Source organism: Myodes glareolus, chromosome 7 (assembly GCF_982192425.1).
Source record: "Myodes glareolus chromosome 7, mMyoGla1.1, whole genome shotgun sequence".
In the NCBI taxonomy this organism is placed as follows: domain Eukaryota; kingdom Metazoa; phylum Chordata; class Mammalia; order Rodentia; family Cricetidae; genus Myodes; species Myodes glareolus.
Window position 1 is genome coordinate 83,985,723 of NC_142032.1, and position 23,966 is coordinate 84,009,688.

The following is a 23,966-nucleotide window of genomic DNA, read 5'->3' on the forward strand; positions in this document are numbered from 1 at the left end:
ACATAGCCTGTGGATTTTGTTGTAGCAGCCAAAGAACTATGAGGAGATTAATTATTAAATTTAATGAATATTATATCTACTATATGCTTATACTGGTACATATGTATAATTTGGAAAAATGAAATCCATTTCTTATGGAGTAGATGACACGGCAGGTATCAAGGTTAAAACTGCAGCTTTTGTCTTAACAGGAACAAGAGATAGCTCAATCTGGAGCCACTTTGTGTTACCAGGACTTAGGAACACAGATTTAGGTTACCCCAAATTTCACGTTCCAATGTGAAAGCAGTATTACAGGGTTTTTAGAATTTTACAGAACAATGAAAGTCTCAAATCAAGGCAACTTTAAGATGCGTTGGTGGGTCCACCAGACAGGTGGGTGTGACCAGATGGGGAGAACTATTTTGTAGGCCCTGGATGCTATCTGGTGACATTCTTAGCTCTTGGATTGGTGGAAACTAGTGTTCCACTAAGTTAATAGCTTCTAAAAGGTTTTTATTTATTATCACAAGGTATCAGTTTATTGACGGTCCCTGGAGACTAACACCAGACCAAGGTACAGCTTCTGAACCTACAGAATTCCAGTCTCCTCTTGGAATTGAAATCCCAGTTGGTCTATCAGTCTCTGCAGACAAAGAATCCTTCCTGAAGGTCTTGTTGCTGCTGTTGTTGCTCACAGCCAGACACAGCTTCTTGTCAGGGATTTCATTCACTTGGGCAACTATCATTACTCTTCCTAGCTGAAATCAGTGTGTAGGTCCAGATTCCCACCACTGAGCACAGCCTTGCACAGCTGGCAGAAATTTGGGGGGAGGCAGCCGTGAGGCCAAGAGCTGGAGTTCAGAGTCATAAAAGAGAGTCATTCGATTAAAGCTTTATTTAATCTTAAGTGAGGTGAGGATGAATCTGAGGGAGACTGTCAATTACAGGAAGTGTAATCCAAATTCAGGCACAGCAATCAAATCAGGAACCTTGTCAGCATGTGCAAGCCCACATGTGTGCATGCACGCACGCACGCACGCGCGCACACACACACACACACACACACACACACACACAAATATTCTCTGGAAAAATGATGCTCGAGTAAACTATTTAATATTTTGGAATACAACAACAAATATAACATCACCATATTACTAGAAAAATCTCTGGTACTGTTTTCAAATAATTATTTATTATTATTTGTGTGTATACATCACATGACCATAACAGAAGTTAAAAATGAAATATATCCCAAGAAAATGAAACCAAAAGAGTACAGAAATATCTGTGTTAGTTAAAACAGACACATACTTTTAATTTTAACTACTCAGGAGGCTGTGACAGACGCTCATGGACACTGCATCATGTATCTTTTCTCACTACAGTGCTGTGAAACTTTGACATAAATAACAGGAGGAAGTACTTGTAGAAAATTCACAGACAAATGGAAATTAGACAGCATACTAGGGTATCAGTGAAGACATTTTTAGAAAGCAATCACTGCTATCTTGAGACAAATGAAAACAGAAACAACGTACCAAACTTACAAGATGCAGCAAAAATCTCTCTACCACGAAAGCTTAGAGGATTGAAATTTACATCCCAGACTCTCAAACAAACAACCTGCTAACACGCCAGGAACTAGAAAAGCACGAACAAAACTAACCGAGTACGAGGGTGAAGTTCAGGAGCTGTTGCATCCAAACCCTACACAGTCCAAACGTTTCTATTCTGTGTTCCAGATGAAGGGAAAACGTGCGGCTAGTTTCCTTTTTCTCTTCCTCCCTCTCTCCCTCTTTTGAGACAGGGCTTCACCGTGTAGATCTGGCTGATCTACAACTCAGTGGGCACTGATGGAGCATCCTGCCTCTTGGCCTTTAACCTCCCGTGACCTTGTACCCTGAGCTCTGGTCCTGGCATTATTCTCCTCATTCCTTAAATAAGAAATTGCAGGGGATGGGAAGCAACAGAAATAGAGAAACAAGGACAGACAGACAAAAACAGAGAGACAAAGAAAAAGGAAAATTAAGCTCCCAGGGCATCCGAAAGCAGTGGACACAAAGGAAGGCAGGAAGACTCACCACCAGGGCTCCAATTTAGCAACTTTAACCCCTAGCACCTTATCCACTGAAAAGCACCAGACCGCCTAGTTGGAGAGGATTGTCCTGCACCCAGTGCCTTAGCCAACCGTCCTGCAGGGAAGTGCTCTCCTTCCCAAGGTTGCGACCTGGCCTCGTGCAAACCAATTAAAAGTACAGGTAGGGGGGCGGGGGAGCGGGGCAGAGTCACGTGCTAAGTACAGTGACCGGTGAACGGTCAAGGAGAGTCAGGAGCAGGGGGAGGAGACCAAGGCACGAGCTGGAGAAGGAACAGGGGATGATGGGCTGTGAGTAGCGGGAACCAGGAAAACAGGACCATGGAGCATATGCCACGACCATATGTTTCTCCTGCTCCCTAAATTCATCAACACTGGGGGAAACAGTATGTGAGGGGTGGTGGGGAGCTGCAGGCACACACAGTAGCTGGGTGAGGGGCCAGCAGGGGCGCTAGAGGAGCGAGCAAGCCAAGCTTGGAGCTCAGAGCCTGGAGCCCAAGCCCAGACCTCTGCTTGCTCCAAATCCTTCTCAGCATCACCCACTACTTACTCAGCCCACCACGCATCATCCTTTGCTTCCTTTCCAAAACGTGGGGTTGTCCATAATCCCAGCAGCATAGGGTTCCATTGACACCCCCTCTCCCACGCTCCTTCCCCCACGTCGATCTCGGTCTCTCCCGCTCTCCCTAGGACCGGATCAATTGCCACATTTCTCAGTTCTTCCCGAGTCCGCACTGACTTAACCCTGCGCCTGTGAGCAGGAGCTGCCCTAGCACTTAGACTGCCCAGCCACTTCCTCGGAATTTAACTTGCCTGTTAACCACCCAGCCGACCCCACCTCTATATCAGCACGTGACTCCGCGGTGCAATTTCACGAATGCTCACTCTTCTTGGCTGTACCCCATCCCGATACCCTCGTCCAGCGTAGCTTCATGTTAGAGTCACAGGCTCTAAATTCTGGCAAGCACGGCAAGTTCTCTACCCCTGATGTGTGTAATAGGAATTTATTATTGAGTCTTGGCGCCAGAGCAGCAGGAACTAACGTGACGTTACGCCTTGTCAACAGAGGGCGCTGTGGGAACACCGCAGAAAGCGTCTCTCTCTGGTTGTCTTCTTTGGCAATTTTCTGGCTCTGGCCTGGCACCTGCCCTTATTAGTGTGTACCACGTTCCCTCGCCCTTATTAGTGTGTACCACGTTCCCTCGCGCTCACAGTCCAAGATCATCAGAGCCACCTACAGCTGCCTGCTTCTCCGTGGAAACCTGCCAACAACCCAGACCCAACAGCTGTTTTCACAGTTTAGGCAGCTCATGCACTCGGGAGTGGTCCTGTTTGAAAAAAATCTCTGCGACAGTCAGGGTTAGTAACTCTTTAAACTTTGTGCAAATTACAGTGTGACATCTTCTCTCAAAGGGAACAGTGACCGGTACACCTGAAACCTTGGTCAAATCTTTGAGCACCTGCCAATCTCAATGACAAAAATTAAGTAGCAAAACCTACCTTCTGATCCTGAGACGATTCGATGATGCAGTCATGGAGCGTGGACAGTGGAAGACCCACTCATGTTCCTGTTTGGAGGAAACCCAAAGAAAGCTGTACTGTTGCTACAGCTATAAGACGTAGATTGGCTTCTCGATGGCATTTTGTTGCTGGTTTTTTGTTTGTTGTTTTTTCAGAGAGAATCCACTAATTCCATCTTATGCCTATGCGTGATTGGGCATTCGTATGATTTATCTTCCTACTTTTGCAAATCTATGTGAGTCCTTGGTTTTAATTCTTTAGATAAGAGGCTGAGGACCTGGGAAACCCTGTCCTTCTTAAAGATAGAATTATAAGTGTATGTAGCTCAAAACACACTATTAAAAATGTTTTCTTTCTGTTCTTGGACTTTGCATGTTCTCGGTGAGAAGACGCTTGATTTGACTTTGGGAAATTACTACTCGACTGGCCGTTTAAGGTTTGTCATCAGTTGTGTGCTTCCGTGAATATGTGAACGTCCCGGGAAAGATGATCTGTCTTGGGGCCTTATCCTCCTCCCATACACACCAGCTTCTAGAACACAGTGTGACTGTTCTTCACGTTGTCCTATCTGTCCCACCATTCTTTTTGGGTGTTTCTGTTCTCAGAATACTTAAGACCTTGTCTCCACCCTGGTAAATGCTGCTCTTTCTTGTTTCTAGGACGGAAAGGGGAATATTTCACCAACAGCTTTAAATTCATACATACTAAATTCAAAAGTGACTCATCTAAGTCTATAATGAAGGGGATAGATGTTCTCCAACAGGGAAATCTTTATTATGTGAATATATTTACACAAAGTTATATATATATATATATATATATATATATATATATATATATATATATATATACACATACACATACATGCCCCTGTCCAGACCCAAGTACAGTTGAATGAAGACATCCTAATCGCTGGCTGTAACTGAATCTCAAGGCACCGCTTTTGCTTTTGCATAATCACTTTCTGGGTTATTTAGGTTGCCAAAGGTCAGAAAGACTTGCTCCAGGGTCATCTGACTGATGGAATAGTCTTCTAAATTGTATTCCTCTTTTGCTTTCTCCAGAATGCCAAACACCTTCAGCAGCAACAGAAAACATGCAGTCACCATTGACAAGTTCCCTCCAGACCCCGACCCAGAGAAGTCACTCCTTCTGCTTCCCAATGTCCCCTGGGCTCACACTAGAGGACAGAAGGATCAGAAGGGCCAGAGGGGAAAGCTGGAGGAATAGGTAATTGAGAAACCAAGAGCAGGCAGGTCTCTGTACCAGTTCTCTCGGTGGACATAGACTAATCATGGGATTTAGGGGCAGAAATAAAAGGCAACTAAATTCTAAAGGTATTTGAAAAGCAACATCAATGTGCTACGGCCCCATAATGTTAGGCATGATTCCACGGCCTGGGCCCCAGCCTCCCCATCGTTAGTCCTCTCCTATCGTTAGTGCATGCAAGTACATGGTTTCGGGCATCACCTTTCCCCAGCTGTTGTCCTTGCTGGGAAGGTAGTAATTAAGGATCCCTTGATTCTCTTGCTTCAGCTTACTGCCTAGGACAGGAAAATAGGACAGGTGAGTGATCTTAGCGATTTCATTTAAAACTGCCAAAATAATGTTACATATACATAGTATTATATACAGCGAAGAAACTAATGGGTCTAGACATAAGTGAATAGGATCAAGAGTTCAAAAACATGAGCCTTATGGGGGACATTCTCATCCAAGCCACCAGAGCCAGTATGGCTACTGTTTTCAGAAGATTTATTACTGAGGAAATCGTATTGGAGTACAAGGCAGTTACTGAACTCACATGTCTAATGTTAGATACTGGTCCTCCTAAAATTAAAATGATGAGTCTTTACTGCTAAAGCAGTGCTGAGAATGTGGGCTGGGGCAATGCACTCCTGGTAATGCATCCTCCCATGGAGGCTTTGAAGGGGAGCAGGGAAGACACCGCCTCAATATTCTTGTGATTATACAACCTTGCTGCCACGTGAAAGGAAATACCCAGACAGCATACAGGCCACCAAAGTCTGTTAGTTTGCTTTACAAGTGTGTAAGAATTCACCAGTACAATCAGAAGGAAAATAGTAGTATCCTGTATGAATGAATTTTGAACATATACTTGTTTATATCTGAATTGTGTATTTGTAGATTAAATTGACTTGGATTTAAAAATTGAAAGTAACTCATATGTAGTTATAACGATGTGGGATTTTCTTTAATATCAGCCCTAAAGAATGCATTGCCACACGATTTCTTTTATTATACACTGTTTCAAACACAGAACTTAATTATTTAAAATCAACACACAGGAAGCCTCCCGTTCCGGTCAAATAATAACAAAGCAGCTGCCCCCACATGACACCTTCCAGCCTCTGCCTCAATAAAATGTCTCCAGTGCCTTCAGTGCAACTGAGTAAAATAACCCATTATACGTTATTTTCTTTTGTTTTTATCTTAATGGTTTCATTTTGCCCATTTTAGTCCTTATACTTGGTAGACAAGTCATCTGCCACCGATCTACATTTTCAGCACAGCTGGGTAAAGTGTCTAATCCTTCTTTCATTGAATGTGGTTTCAAAGGTTCATTCATGGTGTTTCATATCGTCATAGTTTACTCATTACCCTTTCTGCACCAGTTAGCATATTAATATCCCATACTTTACTTTCATTTGACTGCTGGGAGTTGTTTCTTGTATCAGAATGTTGCGATTATCTTTTTTTTTTTTTAAATCTAGCCCTTAACACAGGTGATTTAAATGTTTACAGTCTGTTTCTGGACAAGGAATTTCTGGGCCACTGCTCTTTTCAGTATTTTTTTAAGTCAAATTTCAGCTTACATGTGAAGATACAGAGAACTGCAAAGAATGCTGCCCCCACCATTCACAGTGAGACTCTTCCTTGACTATGTGTGTTCTCTGATGGGCAAACACTGAACAGATGACTAAGGCGGCATCTGTGGAGACAAGTGCCTACCGTGGAAGATGACAGGAGAATTTGTTTACACAGGAAGATACTGCAAACTGATTGAACAAAACCAAGCACTTAAATAAAAAAATTAACTCCCAAGTGCCAAGTATTGGGCTAGTGAGAGAATATGGGGCTAGGGTTTTATAATGCTTGCATTCTTCATTTAAAATTATCATATGTATTAGTAAAACATTTATCAATTATATGCTATGTGATCAGGCAGACACCATTCATTTAGCCTAGTGGTTCTCAATCCTCCTAATGCTGAGACCCTTTAATACAGTTCCTCATGTTGTGGTAACCCCCAACTATAAAACTATTTTCATTGCTACCTCATAACTATAATTTTGCTATTGTTATGTGCTGTGAGAATTCCTTCAGCCAATAGTCTTTAAGATATCAGCCCACTTGGGTGTGGTCTCTTATGCTATAAATGCAGCCATAAAGCTTGCCTGTGCTCTGCCTCTCTCCAGTGCTGGATTCAGTTTCTGTTCCCTGTTCAAGCAGGGAGCTGTGATCTGTGAGTCTATCCCTGAATAAAGAACTCTTTATTATACTCAGTTATGAGCTAGTGCGGGACTACTTATAACATCCATCTTCAGTTATGAGTCATAATATAAATATCTAATATGCAGGACGTCTGATATGCGATACTCAAAGGAGTGGAGACTCAGGTTGAGAACCACTGATCTAGCTTTTTTTTTCTTTTTGGGTTGAGGAAGGTTCTCAATGTGTAGGCCAGGTTGGTCTTGAACTATCCAATCCTCCTGCCTCAGCCTCCCCAGTGCTAGCATTCAATTATAGATGTGCACTACCTAATAAACCTAGCCCAATATTCAGTTAGTTCTTATGCAGATGCTTCTCCAACAACATTTTCAACTGAGGTGAAAATTTCACCTGCATATTCCTCAGAAAGAACTTATGGGAAAAATAATGCCTGGATTTTTGTTTTGTTTTGTTTTTGTTTTTATGAGACAGAGTTTCTCTGTGTAGTTTTGGAGCCTGTACTGGAACTATATCTGTAGACCAGGCTGGCCTCAAACTCACAGAGATCTCCCTGTCTCTGCTTCCCAAGTGCTGGGATAACAGGCGTGCACCACCACAGTCTGGTGCCTGGATGCTTTCTATTAATTTTTTTTTTGTGACTCTGAATCCTTAAAATCATTTTGGGGTTAAAATTTTTGTTTGCATTTTTCCTTCCCTGCATTTCTTAAATATATTTACAAGCTGCCATCTTAAAACATTCTTGTCAAAGGTTAGGGGATGGCTCAGTTGGTAAAGTGCTTGCTGGATAAGCATGCGGACCTAGACTTGAATCCCAGAACCCACACAAAAACCTAGGTGTGGTGGCATTTACTTCTAATCCCTGTGCTGGAAAGAGAGAGACAGGTGGATCTCTGGGACTCACTGGCCAGCCAGCCTAGCCTCCTTGGTGAAGTCTAGACCAGTAAGAGATTATGATATAGCAATAACAAAACACTGTGTCTGGGGAGATGGCTCAGTCAAGAAAATGTGAGCTGCCCAAGTATGAGGACCTGAGTTAATATCCCCAGGACCCACATAAATCTGGGAGTGTTAGCCTATGCTGTAACCCCAGTGCTAGCAGGGCAGAGACAGGTTATTCCCAGAATCAGTTTTGCCAAATTGGGGAGCTTCAAACTGAGTAAAAGATACTGCCTCAAAAAACATAGAGCAACTGAGGACCTCACTGACCTCTGTCCTCCATAATCATATGTACATACATATACACATACACTTGCATGTACAGAAGCACATACCCACAGGACAAAACCATACACTACATACATTTGCGTGTTCTGTGTAGGTAAGAAGGGTGGCTCTAATGGAAGGATATCTGAGGTTTTCTTCTGGCTTCCTCATGCATACACACATGTGAACACACAGAGAGACACACACACGTGCACACGTGGTTCATCTTTTCTAATTCTGCTTTTCTTCTGCTTGTCACTGACTTGGTTGTTGGTCTACAGACTGAGCTGTATTTAAGGGCAGGGATTTCATTAGAATATGCCTTGGTGCTGTCTTCCAAGTACCTGCTTGACTTTCATGCTCGGTCTGTCTTCTTCGGCTTCAGGAACATGACTGACAAGTTTCAGTACTGCTCTTCTGCTGACTTCACCCCCATATGACCGGCTTCCACCGGCCTGTCCCTGCCTTACTTCACTTTCCCACAGATCCACATATACATTAGTTTGTTTTTCCCTATTGTTCTCTTCTGCAATATCCATTTCCTTTGCACACTGCACGTTGTTTGTTCTTTAGTTAAATATTTACGAAACTTTGCTGAGAAAATCCTCTCCAAGGCTATTGGCTGTCCTGTAGATCCTTCTATTGTTTCGTCAGCCAGTTTCTTTGTTCTTTGTCATTTAGCCCACTTGGGCACGTTGTGAGGTAATGCTTCACTGTTTTATAGCACTGTGCTTCCATCATGCTGGGGTTTCTGCTTTTCACGAGCAGCGCTTCCTGTGGAGATCAACCCCAACTTTGCCAATTCCTTGAATCTATGGGAGATGAACTGCCTTGTAGTTTAGGAATGTAAGAAATGGAGTAGGGCAAAATGCTTGTAGCTTCACAGCTGAGAATCTTCGAGGATCTATTAAGCAACAGCAGCAAGGGGGCTCTGCCACATGCTCTTCTGAGTCTCCTATTCCAAGCCTGGATAAGGGGCACTTTCCTCCAGAGCAGAGCTGTGATTTCTTCTGCTTGGAGTCAGAAGATGCTGCAGAGGACTGACTTTTGTCCACTTAGAAGACCCTGCCTTTATGTGGCCCTCTCAGCATGTGCTCCCCAGAGACAGCCCAAGGCATCACCTCAGATCCCAGCAAAGGCATGGCCATTAGCTTCTAGGATTTATATTTTCTTACGGCTTACTTTTCTGTTCTATTTCTTTTGTGTTTTTTTCCTTCCTTTTATTATTATTTTATCTTTGGGGCTAAGAGGGAAAATACTTTATTTTGAAATACTATTATTTCATTAAAACCTTTTGTTACAATTTTACAAGATTCTAGATTAATTTTACCCACAATGCTTTTCAGAGATAAAATCTATATTGAAGACAAGAATCATCCTATTTGTGACATTTTTTATGAAAAAAATATGGTCATTTAAATTTCCTTGAGTTTATATAAAGCTTATATGCTAAAAACATCCACTTTCTTGTGGTAACCCCACAGGAAATGCTTACTCAACTGCCCTCTGGCTAATGCTTATTTCTTATTTTTAAGGACTAATATCTACACATGCTTCACTCAAGAATCATATAGGGAAGGGCTTACACTTAAGGCCTTTCTCAAGCCCACATTCCCAGCTCATCTGACTCGTTCAGACACGAGACTGACAAATTCTTACCATTTTTTGAACACTTGCATAAACAGAAACAGCTACAGGCACAAACCTCTTCCAAAGAACTCATTAGGTGTCAGACATACAAAAGCCTCACAGGAAACCACGGTTAGAGACAGACAGCGCACGGATGGTCAGACAACAGACATGACTTGCCCAGCAAAGTTAACCTGACCCAACTTACCTGGGAAAACCTGGGAGATAAAACTTTCAAAATTCTTTCTTACATTGTCATCAGTGCCAGTTTTGAACTTGACATTCATGATGTAAACATTGCCAAACTTGTTCTTGAGATGCTGAGGGCTCCCCAGGCACATGAACTTTCCCTGCACCATGATGGCTAGCCTGGTACAGAGAGCTTCACACTCCTCCATACTAGAAAAACAAGATGCCAGAAGGACACAAGGCAAACTATCTGTTAGAGGACATTCAAATACCCAATGCTTTGTGAGCCTCTTGAAGAGATAATTCTTGTTTGCCAGCTATTACGGCCATAGGGAATGGAGGTATTTTAAAATTCACAACAGGAGAGGACCAGCTCTTCAAATGGAACAGCTCACACATATCTTCCCCTGACATATTCAAACATTTCTTAGAATCAAATGCTAAGAAGCTCACATACGCAGGCAAATTTTCTATACACTATTCCTGGATCCAGGCATTTTCTCCTCATAGCCACAGAATTCTGCGCACGCCCCTTGTGAGCCACACCTGTGAGAGGTTAGGATGATGACCTTGCCACTCTCTCGTGTCCTTATCACTGTGTTCCAGAGCATGCGCCGGGCTAACGGGTCCATGCCAGTGGACGGCTCATCTAGGAAGACGACGGACGACTTCCCCATTATGGCAACAGCGGTGCTCAGCCTGCGTTTGTTTCCTCCACTTCAGAGTCAGGAAGGGAGGGAAAAAGAAGTGGAAGCGCAGATCGCTTTACAGTACAGTAATTTAGTAGGTAACATATCCAATTAGCACTCAGACTTTAGTTACAGGAAAAAGAAATGCTGATTACACGTGACTGTACTAGGACATGAGACCAAACCCAACTGTACACAGAAATTCGCTTTCATCTGCAATGCAGAATGGTGACTTTTGTTTATTCCATTTATTTTTAGCTATATTATCAGTTAAATTCAGATTCTTATTCTTGCAGTTCCTTGGGATTTTCTAACATATGAGCTACATTGCAGTCAGTCAGAGCAATACAGAGAACCTCATCTTTGTCCTTTATGAGGAGACAAAGAGCCACTGCAAGGCAGGAAGAAAGACACTCATTTGTCTAGTTCACTGGCTAGAATTCAAATTGGACCAGGCCTGGGAGTTTATCATTTAAATAAAAAAAAGGTGTGATGCTCCTAGGGTCTGCTTCATTGCAGAAGAACACTTGAGTACTGCAGCCCTTGCCTGCCTGTTATGGAGCTTGGTTAGACGGGTGACAATCCATCCCACAGCTGTCAGATCCCAAACCTTAGAGATGTCAGAATACGGCTGCAACAGGAGCGGTAGCACGTGATCTCACCTCAAGGTGTAAATAAACTTCTCAGCCTGTGGTTGCAGGTACAGCATTTTCAACAAGTTGTCCACATAAGGTCGGATATTGTCCTCCGGAATCCCCCACACCCTGGCATACATTGTCAATATCTCCCGAGGGGTCATGAAATCCAGCAAAGCATCAAACTGTGGACAATAGCCAATTTTTGACCTTACCTAAAATAAGAGAACATTGATAGAGATTAGACAACTACCTCACTGAGCATCACTCAGTAAATATGAGTAACATTAAAAAAAACCGCAAAGTTTTCTGACCTATGGCCTGGGAACAAATTGATGCCCTTCTAGCAAAGAACTTTGTATCTTCCAATGGTCACAGGATCACCATGGCTGGGGTGACTGCATGTATTAGAACTCTAAGGCAAGAAGAACTTCATGCATGAAGGTGCATGTACCCAGGATAACTGTTATAACCTGACATTAGAGTTAGAGCAGTACAAGTATATTTACCTGGACGAGGCTGGCTACCATTGCTTAACCTAAAGTCTTTGTAAGGTTAATCAGTAGTGTGAAGACTACCCTCAACAACTAAACAAATACTTTTGAAATTTGGAACACTGTTTATTAACAAAGCTTTATTATTCTGTCCCAAGGAACACCGGGGTATCAAGACTGAAGCCTGCTATAGAGGTGAGAGGAAGATTAGCAATATCTAGGCTAGGTTAAAAAGACCCCGAATTCTTATGTGTGAAGATAAATGGATGAGAGGAGAGTTGTGGGATATTTTGACCACACTCTGATACTCCTGAGACTGACAATAAAACAAACCTTTACTCAGAGGGCAGAGATAGCTACTAGCTGACAGAATTAGCCATAGAGGTTTTGGAGGACCCAGGACATAGAGAGAGACATAGGAAGTTCTAGGGAGGGACTTAGAAAGATGACTATAGAGACTGAGGTTAACATAGATTAACTACAGCTGACGAAGCATTATGAATTAGAAGACGCCTCTGCAGTTGTAGCTCTTTCTATATCTGCTTCAACAGGTATTGCATTCAACACAACAACGTACTTTACAAGTTTCTTGGTTCACATTAATTTTTCAATAAATGTTAAGTACAGCTGCATAATAATGAAAGGGAGGCAGGAAATAACCTCAGCTGAGTTGTTTTGTAGTGAGTTATTTTGTAATTTGAGAGCTAGGTCATATATCCAAGATAAGAATGGATTATTTTAATTATCCTATTAAAGGTGCATTCTTTCAAAAACAAAAAAAAATTCAACAAATCCTCAAATCAGGGACAAGGCAAGGGTGTCTATTCTCTTCAACTATGTTTAAAATAATGCTTGAAGTAGTAGCTTCATCAATCAGCATGATATATTAGGTGCTTCTTGATTTTTCCTTCCTTTAGGTGGGGCTAACGGCTAGAGCTTGTTGGAGTTGAGCATTTCCTTCGTCCTGGTCTTTCAGGCTCTGGTTGAATAACTCCACCTATGTGCAAATTTCTTGAGGACAGAACACTCTGTGTATTGGTTCCTGTCTCCTTCCTCCTGCAGGCTGTCCAAGGGATTTTTCTCTGCCAGTCACACTAAGAACCTGATTGAACCCAAGGAGATAAAATTCATAGAAGTACAGAAGTACCAGTCAAATGACCAGTTTCCTGTTGAAGTTCTGTAAGTGTTAAGATTTGCTCTGCCCAAGCTTCCAGCAATTCATCATTAAAGGTGCAGTTCTTCCTACCCCAATATTTGTCCTCCCAGAGATCCTACTCTGAAGTTGCTATGTCTGGGTCAGGATGTCTATTCTATGTACTTGCATGCATACGAGTATAGGAATTCGCATGGAGGTCAGTAGACAACTTTTACCTTATTTGAGGCTGGCTATCTTGATATCACCACTGTGTACACTCAGCTAGCTGCCATTCTCCCATCTCTGCCTTCTTGTCATAGGAATGCTGGGACTGCATAGGAGCATCCTGCTATATCTGGCTGTTACCGGGCTCTGGGTATCCGAACTCAGATTGTTAGGTTTGCACAGCAAGCACCTGAACCACAGCCACCTCCTCGGCCCTGCCCTGGAGTTTTGTGCCAGATTAAGTGGTGATTCGTGTTTCACTTTCCCAGTGCCTTAATTTGGGGTATCAGCTGGTTCCCAGTAAGACAGGTCTTACTGTGTAGACAAGGCTGGCCTAGGACTCCAGAGATCCACATGCCTCTGCTTCCTGAGCGCATTAAAAGCATGTGCCACCATGCACATCTCGTTCAGAGTTTTGTTAGGGTGGGACTGGTAACCTCAAGTTTCCTCTTAAACTCTAGATGGGAGACTCCGAGTCTAATGGATGTCTACACACACCAAGCACATTGTGTGGTGTGCTAGAGGAGCTGCTGAGAGGTTGCATTTCACTCAGAGGACACTGCCCTTCATACCTCCATGTGTCCCCTTACATTTTCCTTCTCTTTCCAGAAGCATCCGATGGAATGCATTGAATCATCTCCATACCTGTCACCAGTCCTCTCTGGGGGCTCCTGCCATTTGCCTCCCATCTGCACCCCTAAGGCATCATGCTTCTCACCTTCAGATTGGATACTAGCATACCTTTCGGATATTTTTGGTGATGCTGTAGCCTTCAATGAACACATCACCAGATGTAGCAACCTCTTCTCCAGTCAGAATTTCAAAGGTAGTAGTTTTTCCAGCTCCATTTAATCCAAGCAATCCAAAACACTCCTCCTTTTGGATGGTGACAGAGATATTTCTCACAGCCAGAGTAGGTGGCACTTTAAAATATATCTTAAAAACAAAGAAAATTCAAAATACATGGAACTATGAATTCAGATGGGTCAGACACACAGTTTCAAACCTTTACAGACCACAGTACTTCAGACAGTTTCATAAGAACACTTCTTGGAGAACAGGCATAGATCCCGAAGGCCCTCGGTGATTCCTTGGTGCTCATCTTAGGGAATGGAGCCATGTGCTGACTATGGAAAGACATTACCTTTACAAGCTCTTTAATGAGCACAGTAGAATTCAGGAACTGCTGAGGATGCTGCAGGATAGCTTCCCTTTCATTTTGTACATCTTCATCTTCAGATTCCGTGGATAGCTCTCTGGACAGCCTAGCCTGGATTGTGAAGAGGAGAATGGGTGGTGGATACTGCTCGGGCATCTGGTCTAGACTGGATGAATTCATGAAGGTGTGAGGATTATTTCAGAATGGAGATCAATGAAATAGATAAAATATGTCAAAAAGAAAGGAAGGAAAGGTAAAAATTTAAAAACCCCAAATTTGGTGCTTTAGAGATATTAACAAGGCTCTAGCAAGGGTAATCAAGTAAAATATAATAAAAAAGAGTAAGTGGTGGGATAAACCACAAATTTCTAACAAACATCAAATATACAAAAATAAATTGTAAGCAAATGAGTCCTTCTCCTGGCGTCTGTGAGGATTTCCCTGACCCTGTACCCGGGTCTTGATCTGAGATACCCATCTGCAGCTCTTTGAACAGCCACTGCTTCACTGCCTGAGCTGCCCCTACCCCATGTCTTGAATTTACCCCCTTAAGTATTACACATTCGGCAGAACTTAGTTTAGTGCCTACTAGATACAGTTTCAGTATCATACACTTTTTAAAATAAAAAACCTCATTCCCATGACTGGTATCTGTCTGATCTCTGATGTGGTGCCCATCCTGGGGCCCTTTCTTTGGACTGCCCATGGACTTCTCCTCTCGCCTCTCCTGCGAGACCTAAGGAAGCTGAGTTCTGTGCAGCATGCACTGTAACACTGAGCAGCAGTAGGTACTTGAGGGATAGATTGGAAATATATTACAACCCTGGAATTGAGCATCAGGTTTTACTTCTAAGGAGCAATACTTCCGGTGTTGGCCAGCTATTTGCTGATTTGGCCTGATTCCCTAGTCCTGAGGCTATGCCCCACCATTAGGTATTTCTTTCTTCCTTCTGAATAGGAAACTCCCATCAGCTTTGGACACCAAGCTGCCTCTAGTGGCGTCCTCAAGGTTGAGTCTGTGTTATTGTGTCTTCCCAAACTATAGGACACAGCCTGGAAACTCCTGCCTTCTATTCCTTACTTAATTCCAATATTCATTTCTATAAGCAGCAAAAGAACCACTGGGGGACATGCTACATATGCAAATTTTCAAAGCCTACCCTAAATTTACTACCTCAGAAACACAGGAGGTGTGGTGGAGACCAGCACATTATAGTGTAACAAGCCCTGTGCACACGCCTGAGGCTTGCTGTGGGATGAATACCTATCACATGGCCTTACGCTGGCGTGTGTGTTCTATGGATTGACAACTTGGGAACTTTTACAAAAGCCAGATTCAAATTGGGACAAATGGGCTGATGGGGGAGGAAATGTACACCTAACATACAAATTATTCAAAGGAAAAATTTCAATAATAATCAATGCATTACAATAAAATCACAAAATTAACATTTTATGTAGACTTCTGATTCATGTAGACGCCAGTCAACATAGATTGATTTTCTTGATCCACTACCATGATTTGAGTATGAAATGTTTTCCACTGGTTTGGTCCCCAGGATGTGGCATTATTTGGAAACCAAGAAGGAGAACTGAGCTGAAGGAAGTAGGTCCTTGGACTTGGCCCCCTTTTTTGTTTCATCCTGGGCTTCTTCATCCTAGGGTTCAAATCAGGATCCTCAGCCATACTCTCCTGCTGCTATGACGCTCTGCTCGAGCACACGGGGACAAGCAACCACGAGTGAAGCCTCTGAAGCCCTGAGCAAACAAGTCTTTCCTCCAGTTGTTCCATCAGGTGTTCTGGTCATAATGATGGGAAAGCAATAAACCCAGTAATGGAATTAAATGTGTATGAGTGCGCTTTTCATTTTAAGAGTTAACGCTAACCCACATCAAGACAATGTGCAAACTGCGAGATTTTTGAAACACTCAGTCCTAAATAGGATGCCTGCATCAAACCCCTCCCTTAAGGGCTCAGGGAATATGATGGTTTGGATAAAAATGGTAATTTTAATGTAACTGGCCCCCATAAACTCACAGGGAGTGGCATTATTAGGCGTTGTAGCCTTGTTGGAGTAGGTGTGGATATACTTGATGGAAGAAGTATATCACTGTGCAGGTGGGACTTGAGGTCTCATATATGCTTAAGATACTGCACAGTGTCTAATACCACTTCCTGTTGCCTTCAAGATAAAGGACTCTCAGCTACTTCTTGCCTGATGCCAACAGGCTTCCCATCATGATGATAATGGACTAAACCTTTGAACTGTAAGCAAGCCACCCCAACTAAATGTTTTCCTACATAAGAGTTTCTGTGGTCATAGTATCTCTTCACAGCAATAGAACACTAAGGCAGGGAGCTATGTGGAAGAGGAGGCAGAAAAACTGTAAGAGACAAAGGGAATAGATGACACCAAGGAAATTAAGCCTTCTAGACACAACAGGATGGACACACATATGAATTCACAGCGACCTTGGCAGCATGCACAGGGCCTGGCCTACTGCACATGTGAGACAGCATGCCAGCACCAAGAGGGGGATGTGGACATGAGCTCCATCCCTAATCAAGAAGCTATCTCCAACCGACGCCCACTTGCAAAGGAAAACTTGGTTTCCTCTACTGGAGTCCCACTGGGTATATAAACCACACTTAGGGGCAGACCCCCGTGCCCGGCAGAGGATAGCTAACGCAAAATGAACTCACAGGTATTTTGTAGATTTTTTTGGTCTCAATTTTTGCTTTGTTCAGGTATATTTTGTCTTATGGCCTTCTGTTTGTATGATATAGGTTCTGATTTTGTGATTTTTATGGGTTGTGTGTGTGTTTGTGTTTCTTCTTTTTTGTTCTATTCTGGTTTGTTTGTTTGGCTGTTGTTTTCTAAAGAGAGAAAGAAAGAAAGGGCATAGAGTTGGGTCGGTGGGGAGGATCTGGGGGAACAATGATCAGAATATATAATATGGAAAAAAACGTTTTTCAATAAAAAAATATGTTTAAAAACGAGTACCTTAAAGTCTATATTCTGTTACTTACCTTACTAAATATCTTATAAATTCCAAAGAAAACACAGCGATATATGAATGCTTTTAAATTCCATGAGGTAAACTCCAGAAGGAAAATGAGGAAGAGGTAAGTTGCACCCATGGCAGCCATGGCAGTCACGTGCCTTCCGATTGCGTGTTGGTTCATACTGTATATAGAAATACCAGCTGATGGCGGGAAGACCAACAGAGAGTGTTAGCAGAAGGAGATGTCACCAAGGTGCTCGGGTTGGAGATCCCTGCCTTCACCCCCTTCACAAGCAGATCAGCTGTCAGCTCTTAGCACAAATGTTTTGCAGTAACCCACAAAACACAAAAATAAGGAGGAGACATCTCTGTGTTCTGTGGGCCTGAATAAAAATCCATACTGAGAGATTGAGAGAAATGTACTGTTAGGGAATGTATCTCAGCTCCCTTTCCAGTAGACGGCTTACCAGCACACAGAAGAAACACCCCCAGGCAAAAGAGAAGGTGGGGAGCAGATTCCCATTTCCATATCATTCTAAAGACCCTCTTGGAAACCCTGTCAGAAGCCTGAAAGTTGGGCCATACATAAAGTCAAATAAAAAGAAAGTAAGCAGGTAAAACAGAGTCCATAGAACCATTTTATTGAATGAGAAATGCACCTGCCAACAGTGGTATAGGCCAGCTAACACAGTTCTTCAGCTTAGCTGCTCTCTCTACTCCCAGAAGTGGGCAGAGCTTACCTGGATTGATTTCAAAGAGAGCTAGCTTTCAGGTATATCATCATTCCATCTCCTGCCATGTGCCTTAACCACCACCCCCGGAGGAATCTGCTACAGTATGAGGAGAAAAAAAAGGCCCTTGATTCTGCCAGATTCATGGCATTTTATGCTAGTTATATTATATATCTAGTGACCTTTCTAGATAAGGGACCAAAGCAAGGCTACACTTGAATTCAGAGCACAGCCAGTAACCAAGAGACCTTTAAGAACCTGAAGGAAAGGCTTACTAGCTGAAGGACATTGCTGGCTGGCCCCACCAAAATAGTGAAAGCGTGTCATTCTAAGAGAGAACTTACTGGTTCTTTAAAAGGTGGTGGCCTCAAGACCAGCCCTGAGCCAACGACTTCAGTCAGAGCAGGCCTGAGGGAGCAACCTTCACAGGAGCAGGAACAAGGGAGCCACCCACCTAGGGAGCAGGCCCAAGCCAGGGACATCTGTGGGAGGGGCCTGAGCCAGTGACCTCCACCAGAGCAGACCTGAGCCTGTGACCTCAGCTGGAGCAGGCCCAAGGCAATGACCTCTACGGAGCAGACACAAGGGAGCAACCCACCGAGGGAGCAGGCCCAAGGTAGTGACCTCTGCAGGACCAGGTGCAAGTCAGGGACCTCAGAGGGAGCAGGCCCGAGTCAGGAACATCTGCAGGAACAGGCCTGAGCCAGAGACCTTTGCCTTAACAGGCCCAAGCCAGAGACCTCTGCAGCACTGGGCACAAATCAGCGACCTTCACCAGAGCAGTGCCAAGTCAATGACCTCCACCAGAGCAGGCCTGATCCAGTGACCTCTGCCTGAGCAGGCCCATGGCAGGAACCTCAGCAGGAGCAGCCCCAAGCAAGCAACCTCCATGGGAGCAGGCCCAAATGAGCCCAGGGACTGCAGAGCGAATGCTCAGATCACTGAGCATTGGGAACACTGAGTAACCTCCAGGGTGACTGGAACCGTGGCCCTGACTGCACCATGAGGAGCAACCATCTGAGCCTTGGATCCACTGGCACCTGGAAGATTGATCACCAGAGACACAGCCCCAACTACACCAATCAGAGGAAAAGATGGGTAGGCAAGGTAAGATCACACTCAACACCACAAAGAGCAACACGACACCAATAAAAATTAGTGGCCCTATCACAGCAAGACTTGAACACTCAAATATAGGTGAAGCAGAAGAAAATGACCTAAAAAATAACTTTAGGAGAATGTTTGAGGCCCTTAAAGAGGAAATGAAAAATTCCCTCAAAGAAATGGAGGAAAAGACAAACAAAAAACTGGAAGAGATCAACAAACCCCTTAAAGAAAATCAAGAAAAAGCAATCACAGATGAAAGAAATGATTCAAGACTTGAAAACTGGGATAGAGACAATAAAGGAAACACAAACTGAGGGAATGATAGAAATGGAAACTATGAGGAAACGATCAGGAACCACAAATGCAAGCATGAGCAGCAGAATATGAGAGACTGGAGACAGAATCTCAAGTGCTGAGGATACAATAGAGGAAACAGACTCATCGGTCAAAGAAAACATTAAATCTAACAAAAGGTGGTAGCCTCAACAAACATACAAATGCCAAAGAGTTTACAACTATTTCCACAAGGATCACAAGACCCCAAACTGACACCTCCAAGAATGGACTTGCAGAAGAGGTTTGATATGAGAGAGATGGCTCAGCAGTTAAGAGCACTTTCTGCTCTTACAGAAGACCCAGGTTCAGTTCCCAGCACCACCATGGAAGCTCACAACCATCTGAAACTCAACAGATTTTAACAGCAAACTTTATCAAACTAAAGAAACAATCAGCAAACTCAAAGACAGAACATTCAAAGACTGCCAGTCAAAGGAACAAATTTGAAAGCTAATAATAAAAAAAGAGGGATGGCTCTCTAGAGGATTTTTCTGGCTCATCATCAAGAGATCAAACCTACCTGCAATAAAATTTAAAGAGGTGAGAAGGAAGAGAGAGAGACTCAGAACCATAGTTAAAGAACTTGTGTGGAAATTCCCATGTCCCAGAAAAGCATCAATGACTTAACCTCTGGAAGCATGGAATTGCTAATGAAACCCAAACCAGGAGCTCACCAAAAAGCTTGATGATCAAACTATCAGATTTCAAAGACAGAAAAAAAGTATAAACAACATGGAATGTCCTCACTAATAAGTGGATATTAGCTATAAAGTAAAGGATAACCATGCTACAATCCACAGCCCCGGAGAGGCTAGGTAACAAGGAGGGCCCAGATTCCAGCTTCCATCCAGAGGGCCATCGGAGGGGTGAGTTTGCTTCGGGCCCACGGCAGGGGCCTGGTGAGGAGGAGCTCGGACTTTTCCCGACCCCATAGACTCCCAGGTCACCCTGCACTGCTGGCTCCACCCTGCTAAGCTCCCCCCGCCAGCCATCCCAGCTTCCATCCAGAGGGCCATCGGAGGGGTGAGTTTGCTTCGGGCCCACGGCAGGGGCCCGGTGAGGAGGAGCTTGGACTTTCCCCGACCCCATAGACTCTCAGGTCACCCTGCACTGCTGGCTCCACCCTGCTAAGCTCCCCCACCTGCCATCCCAGCTTCCATCCAGGTACAAATTCCAATATTTCTCCCTTCCCACTGGGGCCATAAAATTTCCCCAGCTCAGCTGCCTTGCACACTGGGCCTGCTCTGTAGGCGCATCCTGGAAAGAGGGAGTGCCTGTGCTTCAATAGCCTGCCTGAGGAAAGGTAGGCATTCTATCAGTGAATTCCCTGCCCAACAAGGGAACCTGACTCGCTACCAGAAGTCCCAATAGAGAGCATTTGAACGAAGAGATGGGCAGACGCCAAGGCAAGACCTCCTCCAACAATCTGAAAAACAACATGAAAACACAAGGTCCCAACGACCCTACAACAGAAGGACTTGAACACTCTAACCCAGAAGAAGTGGAAAAAAGTGCCATTATGAAAGCAATAGAGTCCCTTAAACAGGATATGAATAACTCCCTTAAAGAATTGGATGAGAAGTATAACAAAAAGTTTGAAGAAATGAGTATAGAAATGGATGAGAAATATAACAAAAAGTTTGAAGAAATAAGTAAATCCGTGAATGATACCCTGAGAAACCAAGAAAAAAACCAATCAAACAAGTAAAGGAAACAGTTCAAGAATTGAAAACTGAAATGGAGGCAATGAAGAAAACACAAACCGAGAACCGGCTGGATATGGAAAACCTAGGTAAACGAACGGAGACTACAGAATCAAGCATAACCAATAGAATACAAGAGATAGAAGAACGAATCTCAGATTCTGAACATACCATAGAGAAAAATAAATGCTCTGGTCAAAGAAAACGGCAAATCCAACAAATTCTCTTCACAAAACATTCAGGAAATCTGGGACACAATAAAAAAACCAAATCTAAGAATAATAGGGATTGAAGAAGGAGAAGAACTGCAGATCAAAGGCCCAGAAAATATATTTAACAAAATTATAGAAGAAAACTTTCCCAATCTAAAGAACGATATTCCTATGAAGGTTCAAGAAGCATACAGAACACCGAATAGACTGGATCAAAAAAAAAAGTCCCCTCGCCATATAATAATCAAAACACAAAACATACAGATTAAAGAAAGAATGTTAAGAGCTGCAAAGGAAAAAGATCAAGTAACTTATAAAGGTAAACCTATCAGGCTTACACCAGACTTCTCTATGGAAACCATGAAAGCCAGAAGGTCCTGGATAGAGGTACTGCAGAAACTAAGAGACCATGGATGCAAACCCAGACTACTATACCCAGCCAAGCTATCGTTCACTATCAACGGAGAAAACAAAATATTCCAGGATAAAAATAAATTTAAACAGTTCGTAGCCACAAATCCAGCCTTACAGAAAGTAATAGAAGGAAAATCGCAACCCAAGGAATCCAACATTGCCATCACTGCCTACAATAACCCAGACATCTAGCGACCCTTCACAACCACAACTCAAAGAAGAGAAACACACAAACTCTACTACACACACAGAAAAAAAATAATAATCGGAATCAACAACCACTGGTCATTAATATCACTTAATATTAATGGACTCAACTCACCTATAAAAAGGCACAGACTTAGAGACTGGATAAGAAAACAGGATCCAACATTCTGCTGTTTACAAGAAACACACCTCAACCACAAAGATAGACATCTACTCAGAGTAAAGGGTTGGGAAAAGGTTTTCCAAGCAAACGGACCTAAGAAACAAGCTGGTGTGGCCATTCTAATATCTAACAAAATTGACTTCAAACTAAAATCAATCAGAAGAGATGGAGATGGACATTTCATACTCATAACAGGAACAATTAATCAGGAGGAAGTCTCAATCCTGAATATCTACGCCCCTAATATAAAAGCACCCACTTATGTAAAAGAAAAACTTTTAGAACTCAAGGCAGCCATCAAACCACACACACTAATAGTAGGAGACTTCAACACACCTCTCTCACCAATGGACAGGTCAATCAAACAGAAACTCAACAGAGAAATAAGAGAATTCCTAGAGGTAATGAATCAAATGGACTTAACAGATATCTATAGAACATTCTACCCAAAAAGGAAAGACTGCAGCTCATGGAACCTTCTCGAAAATTGACCACATACTCGGTAACAAAGCAAACTTCCACAGATACAAAAAAAATATTAGTAATCACCTGTGTCTTGTAGGATCACCACGGAATAAAGTTAGAATTCAATAACAATTCAAACACCAGAAAGCCTACAAACGCATGGAAGTTGAACAGTCAACTACAGAATCATCCCTGGGTCAAGGAAGAAATAAAGAAAGAAATTAAAGTCTTCCTTGAATTTAGTGAAAATAAAGACACAACATACTCAAACCTATGGGACACAATGAAAGCAGTGCTAAGAGGAAAGTTCATAGCACTAAGTGCCCAATTAAAGAAAACGGAGAAAGCACATATTGGAGACTTAACAGCACACCTAAAAGCTCTGGAAAAAAAAGAAGCAGACTCTCCCAGGAAGAGTAGAAGATTGGAAATAATCAAACTGAGGGCTGAAATCAACAAAATAGAAACACAGAAAACAATCCAAAAAATCAACAAAACAAAAAGTTGGTTCTTGGAGAAAATCAACAAGATTGACAAACCCCTAGCCAAACTAATCAAACGGCAGAGAGAGAACACTCAAATTAATAAGATCAGAAATGAAAAGGGGGACATAACAACAGACACAGTGGAAATTCAGAGAATCATTAGATCTTACTACGAGAGTTTATATGCCACAAAGTTGGAAAATGTACAAGAAATGGATTGGTTTTTAGATAAATACCATTTGCCAAAGTTAAATCAAGACCAGGTGAAATCTAAATAGACCTGTTAGTCGCGAAGAATTAGAAGCTGTTATCAAAAACCTCCCGACCAAAAAAAGCCCAGGACCAGATGGTTTCAATGCAGAATTCTACCAGAACTTCCAGGAAGAGTTAATATCTATACTCCTTAATGTATTTCACAATATAGAAACAGAAGAATCATTGCCAAACTCTTTTTATGAAGCTACAGTTACCCTGATACCAAAACCACACAAAGACACAACCAAGAAAGAGAATTACAGGCCAATCTCACTCATGAACATTGACACAAAAATACTCAATAAAATACTGGCAAACCGAATCCAAGAATACATTAGAAAAATTATCCATTATGATCAAGTGGGTTTCATCCCAGAGACGCAGGGCTGGTTCAACATATGCAAATCTATCAATGTAATCCATCATATAAATAAACTAAAAGAAAAAAA

At 42.7% G+C, this 23,966-nt stretch overlaps 2 protein-coding genes and 1 long non-coding RNA gene across 5 annotated transcripts in view; 1 reads left to right on the forward strand and 2 right to left on the reverse strand.

The window, feature by feature from the left end:
* Positions 1–2,736, reverse strand: part of LOC125417125 (phospholipid-transporting ATPase ABCA3-like) — a 69,608-nt gene extending 66,872 nt beyond the window's left edge. The window contains exon 1 of the mRNA XM_087908513.1: positions 2,067–2,736. The gene's annotated coding sequence lies outside the window, so the exon portion shown is untranslated. The remainder of the gene's footprint in view (positions 1–2,066) is intronic.
* Positions 2,294–3,972, forward strand: LOC148121485 (uncharacterized). Its single transcript, XR_015738440.1, has 2 exons — positions 2,294–2,371; positions 3,474–3,972. It is a non-coding gene; the product is annotated as an uncharacterized LOC148121485 (long non-coding RNA).
* A 494-nt stretch (positions 3,973–4,466) lies between these two features.
* LOC125417124 (phospholipid-transporting ATPase ABCA3-like) overlaps positions 4,467–23,966 on the reverse strand; it is a 108,431-nt gene continuing 88,931 nt past the window's right edge. For all 3 annotated transcript variants that reach the window (XM_085693012.2, XM_085693011.2, XM_085693013.2), the window contains exons 24-31: positions 17,465–17,640; positions 14,419–14,544; positions 14,016–14,210; positions 11,448–11,635; positions 10,643–10,813; positions 10,116–10,306; positions 5,072–5,145; positions 4,467–4,677 (exon numbers count right to left, since the gene is read on the reverse strand). In XM_085693012.2, the coding sequence (XP_085549138.2) occupies positions 4,531–4,677; positions 5,072–5,145; positions 10,116–10,306; positions 10,643–10,813; positions 11,448–11,635; positions 14,016–14,210; positions 14,419–14,544; positions 17,465–17,640 (1,268 nt within the window). In that variant the 3' untranslated portion in view covers positions 4,467–4,530. The remainder of the gene's footprint in view (positions 4,678–5,071; positions 5,146–10,115; positions 10,307–10,642; positions 10,814–11,447; positions 11,636–14,015; positions 14,211–14,418; positions 14,545–17,464; positions 17,641–23,966) is intronic.